Consider the following 18444-nt stretch of genomic DNA (forward strand, 5'->3'; position numbering starts at 1 on the left):
TAGACGATCTCTAAAAAAATTATTTAAGCCCAAGAATACTCTTAACAGAAGCAAAGACAATCTGAGTGATACCGTAACACAGATAAGATTAGATAGAACCAAAAACCCAACTTTTAAATGTAAAAATTCGAATTATCGTAATTTTATTAACTTTCGTTTCGCATATTGCGTGTTCAACTCTTAAATATCAAAAACCGAAAAAAATATATAGAAAAAATTGTTTGAATTAAATTATTGTTGTTGAGCTTAGATTTTGTTGAAAGCAGCAATATCGACGCTCTGAACAAAGTCTTCGAGTTTTTCGATTTCCTCGGTAAGCCAGTCAATGGACACTTTCTCGTCCTCGACAACGCAGCTAATACTCAATTTCTTGATGCCAAAAGCAACGGGTACCAATTTAGAAGCTCCCCACAACAAACCGTCGGTGGTGATCTTTCTAATTTCGGTTTCCATTTGACCGAGATCGGTTTCATCGTCCCAGGGCTTAACATCAAGTACCAAGCTGGATTTGGCAATAAGGGCAGGTTTCTTCTCCTTCTTTTTGGCGTAGGCTGCAAGACGTTCTTCACGGATGCGAGCTGCCTCTTCCGACTCTTCTTCGCTGTCGGAAGCAAAGAGATCAACACCATCGTCGTCGTCGGATTTTTTGGATTCCTCGACAGCGGCGGCAGCCGGCTTGCTTGGTGCAGCGCCGGACGACTTGTTGCATAATGATGCCTCCAAAGCCTTAATGCGTTTCTGTGAGTCCAAGCACAAGTCATTCAAGCTGGCAACCAAACTCTTCAACTTAGCATTCTCTTCTTCGACTTGAGCCAAACGATTCAAAATGTCCGATTGAATTTGACACGAACCAGCATCGGAAATGCCACCCATCTTTTCCAAAGATATTTTAATTTGTTCCCTGGCTTTGGCGATTTCCGAAACCAAGATATTGGTTTGTGGACTTACATTGGATGTGCATGATCCCTTGTTCAACAGTTCGTAGTACTGACGTTCAGCGTTGGCAAAACGGGTTTTATCCCAGAATTTTTCTTGACTCAAACAGGAGGCCATTATTTGCAAAATGTCGTCGTCGTCGTATCTCTTTGTCCAATCAAACACACGCAAGCAAAAATCTGCTACCAACGTGCTCCACTATCTAATCAGGGATACCTAAGTCGATTTGTGTATTATCGATTTATCGTCTTTTCCGATTATTGTTTAGCGACTCCTGCAACTTTTCAGTATTAACGGTCGTTTACACGCGACAAGATAATTTAGACATGAATTATTAACATAAGGGTCAAAGCAGAAAGGACACGTTGTGCTTTTTTCATGAAAAGCGTCGTTGATAAGACTACTACCACATGGTCTACGATAACCAAATTTCACTTTATGATATTGAAAAAAATTTCAAAACTAGCAGATTCTTGCAGTTTTTATAAGTAAATATATATAAGCTTAGCACCATATCTGGCAAAGGAATTGCTGAGTGATTTGTCCTTTATGATACTGACTTACAATGAAATAAAAATTATAGTAGATTCTTGCAGGCAAAAATAAGCTGTAAAGGAGTTTCATGAAAAATAAATTATAGTCGATTCTTGCAGGCTTTGGGACAGAGCAAAAAATAAGCTGTAAATATGCAGCTATATAATGAGACAATAAATAAAAGGACAAAGGAGTTTCATGTTAAGTTAACACCTTTTGTGGTATTCGCTATTTGAAACGTTAACGGAACGACTCTATGATTTCGATTTGGATGCAGTAAATAGAGTCTCTTTAAATCTTATTCGTGATTGTATAGTTCTGTGGTCATAAAATAATTGTTATTGTGTGATTAGAAGGCCATTAAAGGCATTAAACTTGTCTTTGCCCTATTTTGACTAGTTGTTATTTTTACCTAATATTGCATATTTACACATTTCGACAGATGTTAAATTGTACAGGTAGTCTAGCTTTATCTTAATCATATATACAATCAAGAAAGTAAACAATTTTTCCCATAGGATTTAAAAGACACAAATGACTTAATGTTTTCCCGTGTGAACTTTACCTGCGATTTAATCCAAACGCAACACTGATCAGGTACTAAATTAATTTGGTACAAATGAAAATGAAACGATGCGCACAGCGCGGAGACGAAGGTCGACTTACGTATCCCTTGAAGAGTCGACTCATTTCGTCATTTGTCTTCAAGCAGAAAAGTACGTGCGTGTGCGTTTCATGAAAAATAAAATACAAAGAAAATTTTTAAACAATGCAAAAAACCAAGTAAATTTATTATCAAGTTACACATAAACAATAAAACAAAGCAATTAACAAAAATATAAGTGACATCTAGTCTATAACGGATAGAAATCAAAGGAGAAAAAGGCAAGTATTTGTGAAAAAAAGGTGGAGGGGGCATTCTAGAAAAACAAAATGGCGGACAGTAGAGGAATGAAAAGCCAGCTACAACAATGCTGTAAAATGATTTTGTAATCGTGATTTTTCTTGTCATTTTCTGTTGCAGATAAACCATATTTGAAATAAAATCTGATTAAAGGTAAGTTTTTAGCAGAGAAAAGGGGATATCTTGGGTATTGCCGTTGTGTGTTTATCGGCGGAGCGATTGTCAGCAGAAAGAACTAAAAGTGGTCCCCTCTGTCTTCGTTTAACCCCTTGGGTGTGTTTGAGAGATTCCTAGCCAAAAAAAAAAAAAAGAAAATATTTTTCCATACAACGCATTGTTGAATAATTGATCAATTGATTACGAATAATGTCGGATGCCATGGCTGCTCCTTTAATTCCTCAACTTCAAGAAATGCAACAACAAAATGCTAGTGGCAATTCTGCCAGTCAACAGCAGCACCAGCAATGGGCCAATTATAATGCCTGGTATCAAAGCTATGGCGATGCCAGTGCCTATCAACGCTATTATCAATATTATATGCGCTATAATATGCAGCAACAACAGCAGCAACAAAATCAAGGGGCAAATGGACCCCCATCAAATGCACCTCCAGGTTTTAGCAATGCAGTTTTGCCAAATGGTGGCCAAGATATGCCACCATTGCCATCGGGACCACCACCACCGCCACAAATGGGTGGAGCGGGTAAAATGGGTAATCAGCAGCAAAAGAATTTTGGAGGCATTAAATTTAATCTTAATCAACAAAATCGTTTGGCAAATGCCCCCAATCCCTTGCAACAACAGCAACAAAATGGCAACGCCAATTTCAATGAAGGAAATAATGCCAATAACAGCAACATGAATAATGGTGGTGGTAAGAAGAAACGTAAGCGTAATAAGAATAAGCAAAATCAAATGCAACAACAACAGCAGCAGCAACAGCAACAATTAATGCAGCAACAACAGGCATTTTATGAAGAAATGAATGGTATTGGTGGCCAACAGCCCATGCAAACGGATGCAGATAGTTCCTTCATGAACATGTCTGTGCCACCACCACCACCAATTATTTCCAATGTCGATTTGAGTAAGCCACCACCACCAATTGCCAATGGCAACATGCATCAGCCAAAAGTGGACAATGCTGCCACCATAGCTCAGCAGGCAAATGCCGCAATGGCTGTTGCCTCCAGCACCAACAGCACATTCAAGAAACCCAATGCATTCCACAATCCCAATGATGCTTGGCCCGAATCTTTGAATAATTATGTGGCCCGTTGTTATGCCAAATGTAATACGGACTTGGATAAGGATCAAATTGACATCTGTCTAAAGGGTAAAATTATTGCCGCCGCCAATCGTAATGAACTGTGGACCCGTGATTGGGATAATGAACCCATACCCAGCGTGTATAGTGAACGTAACAATATCAATATTAAATTGCAAAAGCCAATGCAACAACAACAACAGCAGCAGCAGCAACAACATCATCAGCAGATGCAAAATCACAATCAACGTAATCCCTTCCAAAAGAATCATCAAGCGTCGCCGGGAACGGGTATACCCATGGATCATTTGAAGAATAAACAAGGTGGTGGTGTCAATGCAGCTGCTGGTCTGTCGCGTAATCTAAATGCCCGTTTGGGCCAACGCAACTCATTTGGTAGCAGCAATGGCAAATTGAAGAATTCCCGCAGTCGGTCGCGGTAAGTGAATTTATTTATTTCTTTTTTATTATTTTACATTTGTTTAAAAGACATTTCACATATGGAGATCATATATCGGAAGCTCAATTTTTTGGGGACCAAGTTATAGAGAATAGTGGTTGAATCGAAATATCTCCGATTGAGGAAACATTTTTCAGAGCTTGTTTTTATTCAAGAACTAATCTATTTTAAAATGAAAAGGAATTCATATTTGGTTCTATCTATACTTATCCCGGGAGACAGATTGCAACTATTGCAAGGACCAAAAACTATGTATATTTAAGAAGGGAAATGAAGAATCAAAACTTTGCCGTATTTGTTTCTAAAAACTCGGTATTAGGAGGTTGGCAGTTAGAGTAACGTTTGAGTCGTTTTTGGCAGGCCATTTTTTCTAGGAATATCCCTTTTTAAATTGAGCGGAATCATCTCAAATCTAGTTCTATCTACTTATTTTGGAAGACAGATGCCGCCTCAAAGAACGTCAAAGGAAACAAGAAAAATAAGTAAGCAAAGGCTATGGTCTTGCGAAGCCGACCACGTCTTACCGTGATGTCATAGAGCCCTACCCTCAGCTTTTTAAAAAAATATTCATTTTTTATTGTCATATTTTTACGTGAAAAGTGACCTTTTTACATAAAGCTATGGGTTACTTTACCCGCTAAATATTATCCTATTACTATCCAAATTGGTTATCTTCTGCCCAGCCCTGAACTCTAACTCCGTGCAAATTTCCTCGTCGATTGGTTCATAATTGTGTGCAAAATCAGAAAAATTTTTTGGTCCATTTTAACCCGTAAATATTGTGCGATTATTCTTACCCTAACCTCACCTCCATTTTCAATTTCGTGAGGATTGGGTCACAATTACGACCTTTAGCGTGATTACAAATTAACATGGACAGACAGACGGACTGACATACATAGCTAGATGCACTCAGCTCGGCGAGATAGGAGGAGGAAGATCCATACGCAGTTTCCTCTGTCGGAAACCATTATAAATTTTGGGCCAATCAAAATTACAATACCCCCAAGACAAATACAACACATTTTTTTAAACTTTTGTTTTCGAAAATCCCAATATTTTTATGATAACTAACTAACCCTAACTCCATATATGTTTTTTTTTGCCACAGTTCTCCCTCGAAATATCGTCACAAACGTTCATCGCGTTCGCGTTCGTCCTCTACGTCACCATCTCGTCCACGTAAAATACGCCGTTCATCATCTTCGTCTAGTTCCTCTTCTGATTTTATACCATTATCCTCTTCCAATTCATCCTATTCGAATAGTAAGAAACAACAGAAGAGAAACAAGAAGTCCGCCGATTCCGCTAGCAATGGAGGTGGCGGCAGTTCGTCTTCGGGTAAATCTAAAATTCCATTCTATTCGTCATCGTCAATTGGTGGCGCCATAGATGATGATTCGGCACGTCTGCAGCAACGGGCTGCCCGTTTCTCGCAAGCCAGTAACTCAAAACAGGTTGTTGCAGTTGCCAGTTCACCATTTGGTGGTGGCAGCAGCAATGCAACATCGTCGTCCTCCAAGGGCCACAACAGAAATTCGAAAAAATTCAATCATTCTCGTTCGTACATCGACGATAGCGAGGGCGGTGAAAATGGTTTGGATTTGATGGATTTACATATTGTGGGTACTTGTCATGATTTGGAAAAATCATTTTTGCGTCTAACTAAGGCTCCGTTGCCCTGTGAGGTGCGACCATTGGAAGTATTGGTGCATTCGTTGGAAAATGTAAAACAAAAGTGGCGTGCAAATCAGGATTATTTCTATGCTTGTGATCAGCTGAAGTCTATTAGACAGGATCTAACGGTAAGTAAACACATTCAGTTACCCTGAAAAGAAATTGTCATAAATTTTTTTATTTTACTTTTTGTAGGTTCAAGGTATACGCGACAAGTTCACCGTTGAAGTGTATGAAACACATGCCCGTATTGCCATGGAAAAGGGTGATCATGAAGAGTTCAACCAATGCCAGACACAATTGAAAATGTTGTACACAGAAGTAGGAGCCAGTACCAATACCTTGGAATTTACAGCATATCGTATACTCTACTTTATATTTACCAAGAATACCTTAGGTAAGTTTATCTTTAATTTTGGAAAAATAAATTGAAATTAATTCCTCTTTGTATTTCAGATACCACAACTGTATTACGCTCGATCACACAAGCACAACGAGAGAATCCTGCTATAGCTCATGCCTTGGAATTCCGTTCCGCCTGGGCTATGGGAAATTACTGCAAATTGTTCCGTTTATATAAAACGGCACCACTTATGGCCGGACACTTGATTGATTGGTTTTTGGAAAGAGAGCGCAAGGCTGCTCTGAGGACTATTATCAAGGCGTAAGTTTTGTGTAATAATTTTGAATTCAATAATTTACCAATGATCCATTTTTTTTTAATTACAGTTATCGACCCAACATCACAGTTGACTACATTACAGATCTATTGGCATTTGAATCACGTGATAAATGCAAGGAATGGCTTAGTGGTTTCAATTTGCCTTTTGTAGGTGCAGATGGTGCACAAATTGACTGTAAAAATGCTTCTGCCATAGCAATATGAATTCGATAAACCCCCCAAGAACATCAAACAAATAAGGGCGCAGTAATGGTGCCATTATTTGTTATAGATGGACGTGTTATTTAGAAAAAGAAAACAAGCCAAAACTCAACAACAAAACACAGACAGAGTAAAAAGTTGACTGTTTTTGTGATCTAACGAATGACCAATCGAACTCTCTTTAAAAAGGTGTTTGGTGGTTTTCGGTAGACATTGAGGACGGTCATACTTTTATTCTTTTGTATACAGCAGAAAAAAAAAAACGACAAACAACAACAATTTTTGTACAGGACACAACAATTTACAACCATGCGCTGCGCTCTCTTCGTTACCAAAACCTGAAACCAATCAAATCAAACCGCCGACAATTTGAATTCTTTGCAAGACAACAAACAAACCAATCCTTTAACACGTAAAAATGATGCACAACAAAAACATATTTTCTCTTACGAACCCGGTGGGCTTCCTCGACACAAAAAATGAAATGAAATGGACAATGTGTGTTTAATTTCTTCGTTGTCCCTCCCCCAAAATTTCCAATCAACTCAGAAAGACGATTTGAAACACACCACTATGTTTCTAAAGTGATTAAAAAATGCCGAATAGTTTCTTATAACTCTGTGTTGAATTAGGGAAAATTTGAACAATGGAACTTTTTGTTCTGAAATGTGTGAAGAAGACACATTCTTGTATCTTGCTAAAAAAATATTCTCTTAAAAGACATTCGAAATTGGTATTTGAGAAGGAATTCTACACCAATCCATATTCAATATACGCAGTGAAATCTTCTACAATTTTGTAGTAATGCTTGATTAAGAGTTGGACAGTTAAAATTTCGTCTTTTTAAATTGTCACGGTGCCATACGCAAATATGTTTTCAAATAATTTACGCGTTCGTATTAACAAAAACAAATGCAAATATATACCAGAGTTCTTCATGGAAATATGCAGTTGCCGACCAAATAATTGGATGTATGGATAAATTCCCGATGGAACCAATGCGTCGATCTGTTAACCTGAAGCAAAATTTCACAAGTCTAATTTAAATTTCTTCAACACATCAACGGAAATAACATTTTCAATCATTAAGGAGAGATCAATCAAGATCAGAATATCCTTCTCCGTAATAAGCACTATGTTGAAATTGCGATAATAACTGATACGCTGAAAATGGAGATAAAAAGAAGTAGTGCTCAAAGCAATTTATTAAAATCATACATTTATTGCACTATCTCGTATAGAACTACCTGGTTCGTTGAACAACTTGAACCATCCGGATCTACAAAAGAACTACACTCAACAAAGTTCTCAGAGCCAGCAGTGGATTTATTTTCGTACATTTCCTTATCCATCTCGCATCGCGGAAGATGTTCAAATAAACTTAAACGGAGCTGAAAATTTAATAAATTGCTCTTCTCCAGTTATAATGTCAGATCTGACAAGCACGTGGAAAGATTTTTGCAGCTGTGTCTGGAATCCAAAAATTTAGTGCAAAAGCAATGTGCAGAAGTGTAGAATACCGAGTACACTGGAAAAGGAAACCTCATATGGTTTAGATGAAACAAAAGCTGCTTTGGAAAACGATTCGATTGTCAAGCAGAAATACAACGTACGTCTGTTCAAAAATATATGCATGGCAAATAACAACAGGAGGATAGTCGGAACACAAATGAGTTGAAAAAATTAAGGGAATGAAATAAAAATAAAAATGTATCTAAGATGCAAAACAGATCACTTCTCAGATTTCCTGTGTAAATTTAACATCTACAATCAATGGACTATTCATATTGCCGGTTTCAGACTTCATGGGATCGGAACAGATAAATTCAGCGTTGAATCTTAGCCTTTCGTTCAGAAAATTGGATTTGCATACATGCAAATATAAAGCATCGAATCCATTGAATTGAGAATTGAATCTTAGGATAATGGATCAAGTTCAAATTCAAATCAAAAGATGATTTCAGAACATGATATACCTGGATGGAAAAGAAAAGCATTTCGATTTGCATACAAATAATGAAAACCTCTTTTTTACGAGAGAACAGGTTGATGAATTATACCGCCGGCATGTTCTTATTAAAATGTCAAAAGATCAGTCTTCTTACAATGCAGGATAAAAAGAAAAGGATTTGCATTCGCATACTTGAAATTAAAGCCACATTATTGCGAGGGAACAAGTGTGATGAACTTTATCGCCGACATGATCTATTAAAAGGTTAAAGGATCAGTCTTTTTACAATGCAGGATGAAAAGAGAAGGATTTACAATTGCATACTTGAAATGCAAGCGACGTTATTGCGAAGGAACAATTTTGATGAATTTCACCATCGGGATGTTCGATTAAAATGTCAAAGGATCAGTCTCTTTATAATGCAAGATCAAACTTCACTGTCATCGAGAAGAGTTGAAAATCTCTGATGTTTGCTTTCTGCGATAATGATGGATTTGGCGCTGTAAAATATGGAACTGTTTTAAATCTAGGCAGAAATTGTCACCCACTTCGATATTTTGTTTTCTTACATTTTCCAAAAGCATATTGAGCTGCACAAGTCCTGCAAAATAAAAAAAAGTTGAAATGAAAACAATTTATGGATAAAGTTTCGAAACATTGATCCTTGAAGCAGATACTTTTGCAAATGTCGCTGTTTTGTCTCCGTTCAAAAGGAGTCCCTATATAGTTGAACAGTTCTTGTAAACATGGTGCTACTTTTATTTTTCGAAAGAGAATGAAGCTTAAGTACCGTAAATTTCAATGGAATACCGGCAAGATTATTGAAGCCAACTGCATGTATTGGATTCCCTCAGTTTTCTAAAACTTGTAATGGTTATGAAAAAATGAATACTTTTCCAACACCAAGGACTTGATAACACTCCGACACCAAAGCAGTGCATTACAAAAAAAAAAGAATAAAGATATGATCATCGCCTTAATAAGGCAAAAATCAAAAAAAAAAAAAAAAAAAAAAGGAAAAAAAAATGAACTGTTTAAAAAAGTGTGCCATAAAAATAATTCATAAACAAAAAATACATGGACAGTATAAGCTAAAAAAGTTATATGAACAACAAATTGTCCACCACGCCCCATGAAAAAGCCCACCCATAAACGTCGTCGTTCAAACAATATTTCCCCATTTAAAACATTTATTTCCAAAAACGCATCATCAGAGATCATAATTTAGATAGAAGCAGTGAAAAATAATTTTCTTATAGATTTCCTCCACCCACCTCCTTCCCTTTCCATGTAACACTTACCCAACAGTCCTCCTTTTTTAGGTTTCTGCTATATATTCTAACTTATTGTTTTTAATTTATTTCTATTTATTTCAAATGTGTGTCCAATATTTTTTCTTTAAAAAAAAAAAAAAAAACAAATTTTTTTGTTAAGAAAAAAAAAAAAAAACAATACAAAATTTTTTGTAATTTTTGTAAAATATTGTTAAAAAAAACACACACATATTATTTTTAAACAAAAAGAACACACACACAATAATGTTTACAGCTATGTGGAGATCAAGAAACTAATCATTTTGTTTTTTTCTCTGAGACAATAAATCGAGAATCAACAATGTTGCGGACAGAGGAATGTCAAGTACTAAGGCGGAAAAAAACGCGCATCAATGGTTTTTGTGGCAACAGAATCATTTGCCATGGACCAAGGCTGCTTTAAAATATCCATAGATTATCCCTCAAGCAATATCCAGTATGGGACACAACAGCCATCATCCATCCACAAACATCAGCAGCAAACATGAACAACAACGTCCAAATCAGCCAGCCAGCCGTAAGCATGTAAAAACTGTATTTAAAACTGTTATATTATTTTCTTCTGTCTATGGTTATTGAGTGCTGGGGGATACATCAATCTCCTCCTTCGCCCAAAAAATTAAAAGAAAACTTCTAATCATACTTGTAAAAAAAACAATCATTATCTAAATGTTAAATAATAATTCTCTTTTTATCTGTTTTTCTTTGGTGTCATGATAATAATGGATTTATGTACAATTAATTTATTTTTACTGAAAAAAAAAAAACAAATTTTCTCATTCATAGCATAAATTTATTATTAAATATCTATTCATTTTTAATATTTAGCTTGTAAGTTCATCACTTAGGTAGTATATAATCTGTATATTATTTTTCTTATTATTATTATTGATTATTATTATAATTATTGTTAATTATTTACTAATGTTTAATAATTAAGTGAATTTCAAAAAAAAAGAGAAGAGAAAAGAAGATGAAAAGGAGTTACAAAAAAAAAAAACTCACTAAAACCATTTGAATAACAAAATGATAAACGCGCCATATATAACACATGCTCGTTCTTCAATCATTATAGATGGAGCCACGTTTAAGTGTTGCCGTCCTCCATGATGATATATATGTGGACAAAAACACTTGCACAACAAAAGAGAAAACTCAATAAAGAATTTTAAAAATTACACATGTGGAGTTATTTTCTCTTTCTGCAAAACAATGTGGATCTCCAGGAGGGAGGGAGTATTGGAATGGTGCAAGAGTCTTAAATGCGTTTTATAGATGGAAGATCTTTATAGGTAGGAGTTTTTAAGGAAACTCGAAGCCATAATGGTGGGTTTTAAAGAAAATTTGCTAAGGGAATCACAGAAGCAGAATTGGAGATTTTTAAAAATATCTATGCCCTCGGATAAATAATTGTGAATTTTTAATGGTGGGAATACATAAAGCGCTTATTTGGCTGGCTTACTTAAGTCATCGGCTGGATTCTTCGTAGGGGAACAAAGGAGTTTTAGGTTGACTTAGTTCGATTTTGGCCCTAGGCTTCTTTGTTCAATTCCGAAGAAGCTAGCCGATAACCTAAGCCAGATAAATAAGTGCTTAATGTATTTCCACCTTAAGAATATTTTGTAAGGGAAGCTCGGATATTTTTTTTATCGAAATTTCGGATCATGGATTTTTAATAATTTTTACGAGGGAATCACGGAGCTTGATCGTAAATTTTTGAGGATGTATATATTTTTTTCATATAATCTCGTGAATTTCTAATCCATAATCATGCATTTTTAAGAGTATTTCTTGAGAACCTCGGAATTTTTAGAATATTTTTTACGGAATCTCGAAGCTATAGTCGTGGATTTTTGAGAATATCTTTATGAAATGTCGGAACCATATCGTGAATTTCGGAACCATATCATAAATTTTTGACGGAATCTCGTAGCCAGAATTGTGAATTAACAACATTTATAAAACATTTTTTTTAAATTTGCCCAATGGCCCAAAATCGGATATTTTTAAAAGTCCATATACTTTTGGATCTCTAAGAATATTTTGTAAAGGAAGCTTGGAGATTTTTTATGGCAATTTCGGATCATGGATTTTTAATTATTTTTTCTCAAGGGAATCTCGGAGCTAGATGGTAGATTTTTAAGAATATTTTTTTAAAGAGTCTGGTGAATTCTTTATAATTTTTAGTTTTAGCTTCCACATACATCTTCAACCGATTTCGGGTTAATTATGCAGCAAATGGCCAATATCAGTCCAAATGACCTGAATTTTGGCACAACTAACCGAATTCAGTTAAGAAGCAAGTACTTTAAATTTGGTGACAATCGGTTCAGATATTGCTATACCTCCCACATACATATGTTTCATCCGATTTGGTTTTAAACAACATAACAATGATATTTGATACCGGACATCAGATACTGCTCGAAGATACCTCTGCCAAATTTTATCGAGATCGATTTAGATTTGTTTATACCTTCAATATTTTACGGTTACATCAGCCCAATTTGGATTGTAATTTTGCCCATACTAATATTTTTATCTGTATAAGACGCAACATGAAAATAGAATACTTTGATCGACTATATCTGGTACCTCCGCATATTGTCAATATTTGTCCATTCCTTCGGAACCATAGAGTATCAACAATTTTAATAATCATAACAGAAGTCAAAGTAAATTTAAATAATCAAACATTGGCTAAAGGTATACATCTGTCAACAAAACCAACTGATATATTTTTTTTAATTGTTAAAAATATATTTTAAATAGAATCTCGTAGTCAAAAATCGGGGATATTTAAGAATATTTTAAAAGGAAATTTTAGAGGCGGAATTGTAGATGGGGGTTGTTTTCCTTTAAACCTTTTTTGTGGGTGTAGGCCGTTTTTGCGTTGAACGCCTTGTATTTAGAAGACCATTTACAGAATCTCATCACACTTTCAGAGGTCTTTATGGCATCCAGCGCCATCTCTTTGTTGGTTCCGAAAAAGCTTAGGATGTCAAATGTTCGTTATATACAAATTATGCAACAAAAGCTTTTTAACACCAAAATTGGGCATTAAAGCTTTTAGATCCAACACAGCCAAGTTCGAAACCCCATCAAAGTGACAAAAGAGCTTTCTCGCCAGAACATGTATGTTTCAACAGTATTTTTTGGGATATTTTGTGCGTATGCCATAACTCTAAGGACCCATCTACATTATCCACACAGACATTGTTTTGGGAATTTTATTTTTTTTCATAACGACGTTGGGCGCCTCTGCCTCTGTTTACGCACGCACCTGTATGAATGGAATAGTAGCCCAGCCGCCTGGTTGGCTGTCGGCTATGTTGGGCGAACGATGGAACGAACAAATGAATGAATGAATTCACATCGAATGGATGGATGGCAAGGACATGACTGGCTGTGTGTAAGGGTGTGGGAGGGAGAATGGTTGAAGGAGCATTATGTTGCTACCAAAACCAAACTAACTAACTAACAACGCAACACAACACAGCTCAGCACATCGCAAGAGTAGCAGCAGCAATCGGAAGAACTTTTCGGGTATTTAAGGATGCTGCATTTGTGGCAACACAACAGTTGCTGCGCGACATTCACACGTTACGGATCTCCTTGTGCGGGAATAAAACCATCGCTCGTCGGGTGTTTTAGATAAATAGAAAGTGATTTTGAAATAAGAAACTTAATTAATGAATTAAATGAAAAAAAATATTTAATTTAAAGGAAACAAATTTAAAGGAAATTCTTGACATAAAAATTGAAAACAAATTTAATTTAAAAAAATAAATGAATGAAAATAAAAAAATATTAATAAAAAGTAAATAAGAATAATATACGGAATTAAAAAATAATTTCAATGTTAACAAAAATCATCAATTATTTGAAAAAAAAGAAATTAGTTTTTGAATAGCTAAAGGTGATTTTAACATCAAATAAAAAGGTTGGCTTACATTTGTTTTTAAGTTACAAATAAATTATGTTAAAAACAATAACTTTAAGTAAAATTAAAACAGAATTATAAACAAAAAAAATATATATTTTTTTTTATTTAAAAAAAATGGTAACTAAAATAGATTACAGTAATAAAAAAATATTGTCTTATCGCATGTGACAATTGTGTATTAAATTCTTTTATATTAAATAAAAAAATAAAGAATAATTAATTGGGACAAGGAAAATATATTTGGCTTCGATTTCACTCTTTCAGATAGTGATACATATTTTTTTGAGATTAATGGAGATATTTGAATTTTCAAAATAGATTGTTTGACACATTATGTGCGAATCATTTCTAAGAATTTGGAAAAAATCTAATCTATTTCGTGTGAATAAAACAATATGTCTTTCTAGGGATTTAGAAAACATTTAGGGATTTAGGAAGATTTGTATAAAGTCCAGAATAGAAAATTACTGACACCACATTCTTTTGGAAGATTTTAAAACAGAATTTTATTATAAGATTCTAATTGGAACAGAAATTAAGTGCGGACTACTGAAAAGAATAAGAATTCTTTCGAAAAAAGAATAAAAATTCAAATTAGAACAAATAACTCAAAAGTGATTGGAGGATGATTTTAAAATAGTCCTTAAAACTATATCACGACTACACCGAAAAAGTAAATTATTTTTTTGTAGTGATTTGTTGAAAGATTTTGATTTTTTTTAAATATGAAAAAAAAAAATAAAATTTAAACAGAAATAAGTTCCTTAGTCTTAAATGGGTTTGTGGGATATCATATGCTCCTCTCCGCACAACTATAGCCTAATAATAATAATTTTAAATTTTTACACAATTTAATTTTTAAAGAATATTCTTTGAAAACATGCTCAAAGTTTACAAGTAAAAAAGCAGCTAAGTTTGGCCGGGACGAACTGTTAATACCCGCCACCATTAGGAAGGAACTTGAAAATTTTCAAAAAAAAAAAAAATCAAAATTATAAAAGACATTTAAATAGAAATAAAAATAATTTAAAAGTAATGCATTATTTAGTAAGAAATTTAATTTTTTTAAAATGATTTAATTAAAAAAAATATATATATATATATAATTCGAAAATACAAGAATCCATTGTAGAGTATAATTTTCGAACTATTGGAGTTAAAAAATATTTGCGTGAAATTGGATTCCAATAATGTTTCGAGAACTAAGGGCATGTTTCTGTATGACAATACGACAGTGAATTCAAAAGAAAAATACAATCGCAAATGAGCTCTTTTATAGGGAATTAAGAAAAAAAAAAAAACAATAATAATAAAAATATAGTAAAAAAATAAATCTTATCAACCGTCAATTAAAAAAAAAACTCAATATGTTGTATATTATTTTGGGCCAAACCATTAAAAAATTGTTTAATAAGAAGTAAGACATAAAAAGAGAATCAATAAAAAAGTGAAATTTAAACAAGGTTTGCTGCAGTGTTTAGAATAAGTGTGTGGTGTACAAATGTGTGATATTCAAAACTGTTCTTTCTCGAAATAATAGAAAACAACTACAAACCTTAAATAAAATTAAAACAATTGCAAGTAGTACTAAGTTCGGATGGGAAAAATTTTTGTATACCCTTCTCCATGTGACATTTTGAATACTGGTCAAATCGGTTACCCTTAAAATTCTGCAAATTTAAAAGGGACATATATACATTTAATATTTTTGAGAGAAGTTAAAGTACACAAAATTGCAATTAATTACAATTAAAGTTGGGTTCACAACATTCAAAATACAGAAAATCAGGAGGTACAGTTGAACAACATTGAGTATTTTTACGAGAGATTAATTAACCAAGAGAGGACCCAAAAATGTCTGAAATATTTTCCAATTTTGATCCAAAATACCATAAACCAGGAGATCCATTTTATGGAAGCAGGAAACAAATTGAGGTTAGAAGAACTCTTCTTTTTTAATTTTCCAGAGTTAGATATGTTTATACCAATTCCGGAAAAGTATTTTTTCTTGACGGTTGTCCGCATATTTGACTCGGAAGTCCAGGTGTAAAAACCGTATAAATTTTAAATACATCAATGGAATATTCTCAAAGGAATATTTATAAGGTGTTTTAAAAAATAATTCTCAAGGGATTTTTTTTAAGTTTTGTAAAACTTCAGCAGTAATACAAACGTAGTCTTTTTTAAATGAACAACAAATACCAAGGGTATATTTTTGATTTTTTTTTTAAATGGATTATATATTATTAAGTTTCAAATATTTTTAAAGCTCAGCCAGATTTAAAGGTTTATTGTTCTGAAGTGATTACAAAAAATAAAATTAATAAATTAGAAAATATCAGTCAGGTTTGCCGACAGATGTCGATAATTTAAACATATTTTGACTTCTGTTATGATTATTCAAATTGCCAACCCTCTTTGGAGTAGGTTACGAAGGAATGGGTCAATATTGACCATTTCGTGTCGGACCTGAATACATATGATATAAATATTGCGATATGGCCCGTTTTCGACTTCCTTCACTTTATATGAAATATATGATAAATTTTAGAGAATGTTGAAATGTGCTTGAGTTGCCAGATATAGTCGACCAACGTTTTCCATTTTCATACTACATCTAATACAGATAAAAATATTGTCGTGGGCAAAATTACAAGAAAATCGAACATTAACATCCAATTTTTTGCGAAATCATAAATTCCAAATTCATCTCAGGTTTCTGGTTGAGAGAAATATTTAGATATATCAGGTTGTAAAGCATCGCTACCTTGTTTCGCAAGTTATAACAGATAAAACTATTGAAAATTGTGTCCCTTTGTGGGTGTGGGACAAGAAGAGGTTCGCCATCGTATTCACAACAGATCATATGTAAGCGTAATTTTTTTTTTCTATGTGTGAAATTTGAAAAGAGTGTGATGTTTGTTTCGCTTTCTGTAAACGTTTGGTTTTTCAAAATCTTGAACCCTATGTGGGGGAGGCACCAGAAGAAATGGTTCGATCTCTACCATCTTTATAACAGATCTTGTGTTGATGGACATATTGAGATGTACCAAGTCTGAATGGAATCGTATGTTAATTTCGGATTTTATAATCGTTTTGGTTATTCAAAACGTTGATCCTTTTTGAGGGAGGTACCAGAAGGAATTGCCTAATCTCTGCAGATTAGGTACCATTATGTACCAAGTCTGAATAGAATCGGATTTCGAATTTCGCGTTCATGTCTATTCAAAATGTAGAGCCTTTGTGGGGGAGGTACCAGAAGGAGTGGCCTGATATATTTTATTTTCACAACAAACCTTCGGATAATAAAAATATTGTGACGTGTGTAATTTGAAGACAATCGGATTTTACATCACATTTTTAAGAGTTATACATATTCCCCCTTTGTGGGGGGAGGTATTTGATGGAATGGACCGATATTATCCATTTTTATTGTCCTGACCTAGTACTGATGCAAATGTTAGGATTTGCAAAGATGGAGGAAACTCGAATTATCCTTTCTCTTTCTGTGCAGTAAAATATTTTTCTTTGAAAATTTGTGAGACGGACATCGCTGGATCGACTCCAAATGTCCTGAAACGGATTTGGTCCAAAGGGACCAAGGGTCTAAAACCGTTTATACCCTCTCTAGGCATAGGGCTGAGTGTGTAAAAAAATCTACAACACATCGTTTAGATTAAATTATATGCCAGTATTCTTAAAAATCATGATTATAGAACTGATACCCTGCAACACTACAATATATGGGAAAAACTCTTAAGATCCAAACCAATTTTTGTCGATTTTTTTGAAATAATGCAATACAGTTCGGCTCAAATGTTACCTTTGGTTTTTGACCAGGGCATTTGCTTTATGTTCACCCGGCTCTGTCGAGCTGATAGGCATTCAAAACAATTTCCCATAAAAACAATTACAGCGACTTAAAAACCAGGAAATTTTTAATTTTTTGGTCCCATTGAACCCCCAAAATACACATCTTCAAAACAATAGGATTCTATTCTGACCCTAACCCTACCCAAAATTTCGTAATATATATTCCAAATTTTCTCTTCACTTTTTTCTTAAAAATCAACAATTAAAGCCCCTATGATTCTTCCTAAATATTTTCTGTAATCCAGGATTGCTTTACAACCATTTTTTTTTTAAAAATCAGGATTACTCCAAAAACCATGCTCTGATAATCCAAGATTTTCCTTCAAAAACGTTCATAAAAAACCGGCGAATAACCATTAAAAAATACTAACTTAAAAATTCCACGATTATTCTTCTAAGTATACTTGTTGTCAGTTTGGCGAAGTTACAAAATTTTTAAATTTTTTTATTTTTCTAGTTTTCAAATGTTTCCATTTCCTCTGGTCGGGGGCATAAAAATTGGTTTAACTAACTTTCGATTTGAGTAAATTATTATACCTCTTCTTCCATTTGTGTCTCACATCTAATGGTCATCTTTAAATTACGAATTAACAACAAAAGACAGCGAATATCCCTACAAATTTAATTGATTCCTAATTTCTTGAAATCCACCCAAAAAAAGGCAACAAAAATTAAAAATTAGCTGTTTCTTTCTTCACAG

At 34.0% G+C, this 18444-nt stretch overlaps 2 protein-coding genes across 2 annotated transcripts; one reads left to right on the forward strand and one right to left on the reverse strand.

Annotated features, from left to right (window-relative positions):
• Positions 1-111: 111 nt before the first annotated feature.
• LOC101900327 (probable elongation factor 1-delta) lies at positions 112-1152 on the reverse strand. The gene has a single exon (XM_005184396.4). The coding sequence runs from the start codon at positions 1051-1053 to the stop codon at positions 247-249; it is 807 nt and encodes a 268-aa protein (XP_005184453.1). The 5' UTR covers positions 1054-1152; the 3' UTR covers positions 112-246.
• A 1340-nt stretch (positions 1153-2492) lies between these two features.
• On the forward strand, positions 2493-11103 carry LOC101900498 (leukocyte receptor cluster member 8 homolog). The gene is made up of 5 exons (XM_020037042.2): positions 2493-4080; positions 5213-5906; positions 5974-6175; positions 6235-6442; positions 6508-11103. Exons 1-5 carry the CDS (start codon positions 2741-2743, stop codon positions 6662-6664), a joined length of 2601 nt encoding a protein of 866 aa, XP_019892601.2. The 5' UTR covers positions 2493-2740; the 3' UTR covers positions 6665-11103.
• Positions 11104-18444: the final 7341 nt, after the last annotated feature.

The sequence above is a fragment of the Musca domestica genome, unplaced genomic scaffold, assembly GCF_030504385.1.
Source record: "Musca domestica strain aabys unplaced genomic scaffold, Musca_domestica.polishedcontigs.V.1.1 34, whole genome shotgun sequence".
In the NCBI taxonomy this organism is placed as follows: Eukaryota; Metazoa; Arthropoda; class Insecta; order Diptera; family Muscidae; genus Musca; species Musca domestica.

Coding starts and splice junctions, on each gene's coding strand:
- LOC101900498 (XM_020037042.2), top strand. CDS start 2,741: ATGTCGGATGCCATGGCTGCTCCTTTAATTCCTCAACTTCAAGAAATG. Junction 4,081..5,212: donor AATTCCCGCAGTCGGTCGCG/GTAAGTGAATTT, acceptor TTTTTGCCACAG/TTCTCCCTCGAAATATCGTC. Junction 5,907..5,973: donor CTATTAGACAGGATCTAACG/GTAAGTAAACAC, acceptor TACTTTTTGTAG/GTTCAAGGTATACGCGACAA.
- LOC101900327 (XM_005184396.4), bottom strand. CDS start 1,053: ATGGCCTCCTGTTTGAGTCAAGAAAAATTCTGGGATAAAACCCGTTTT.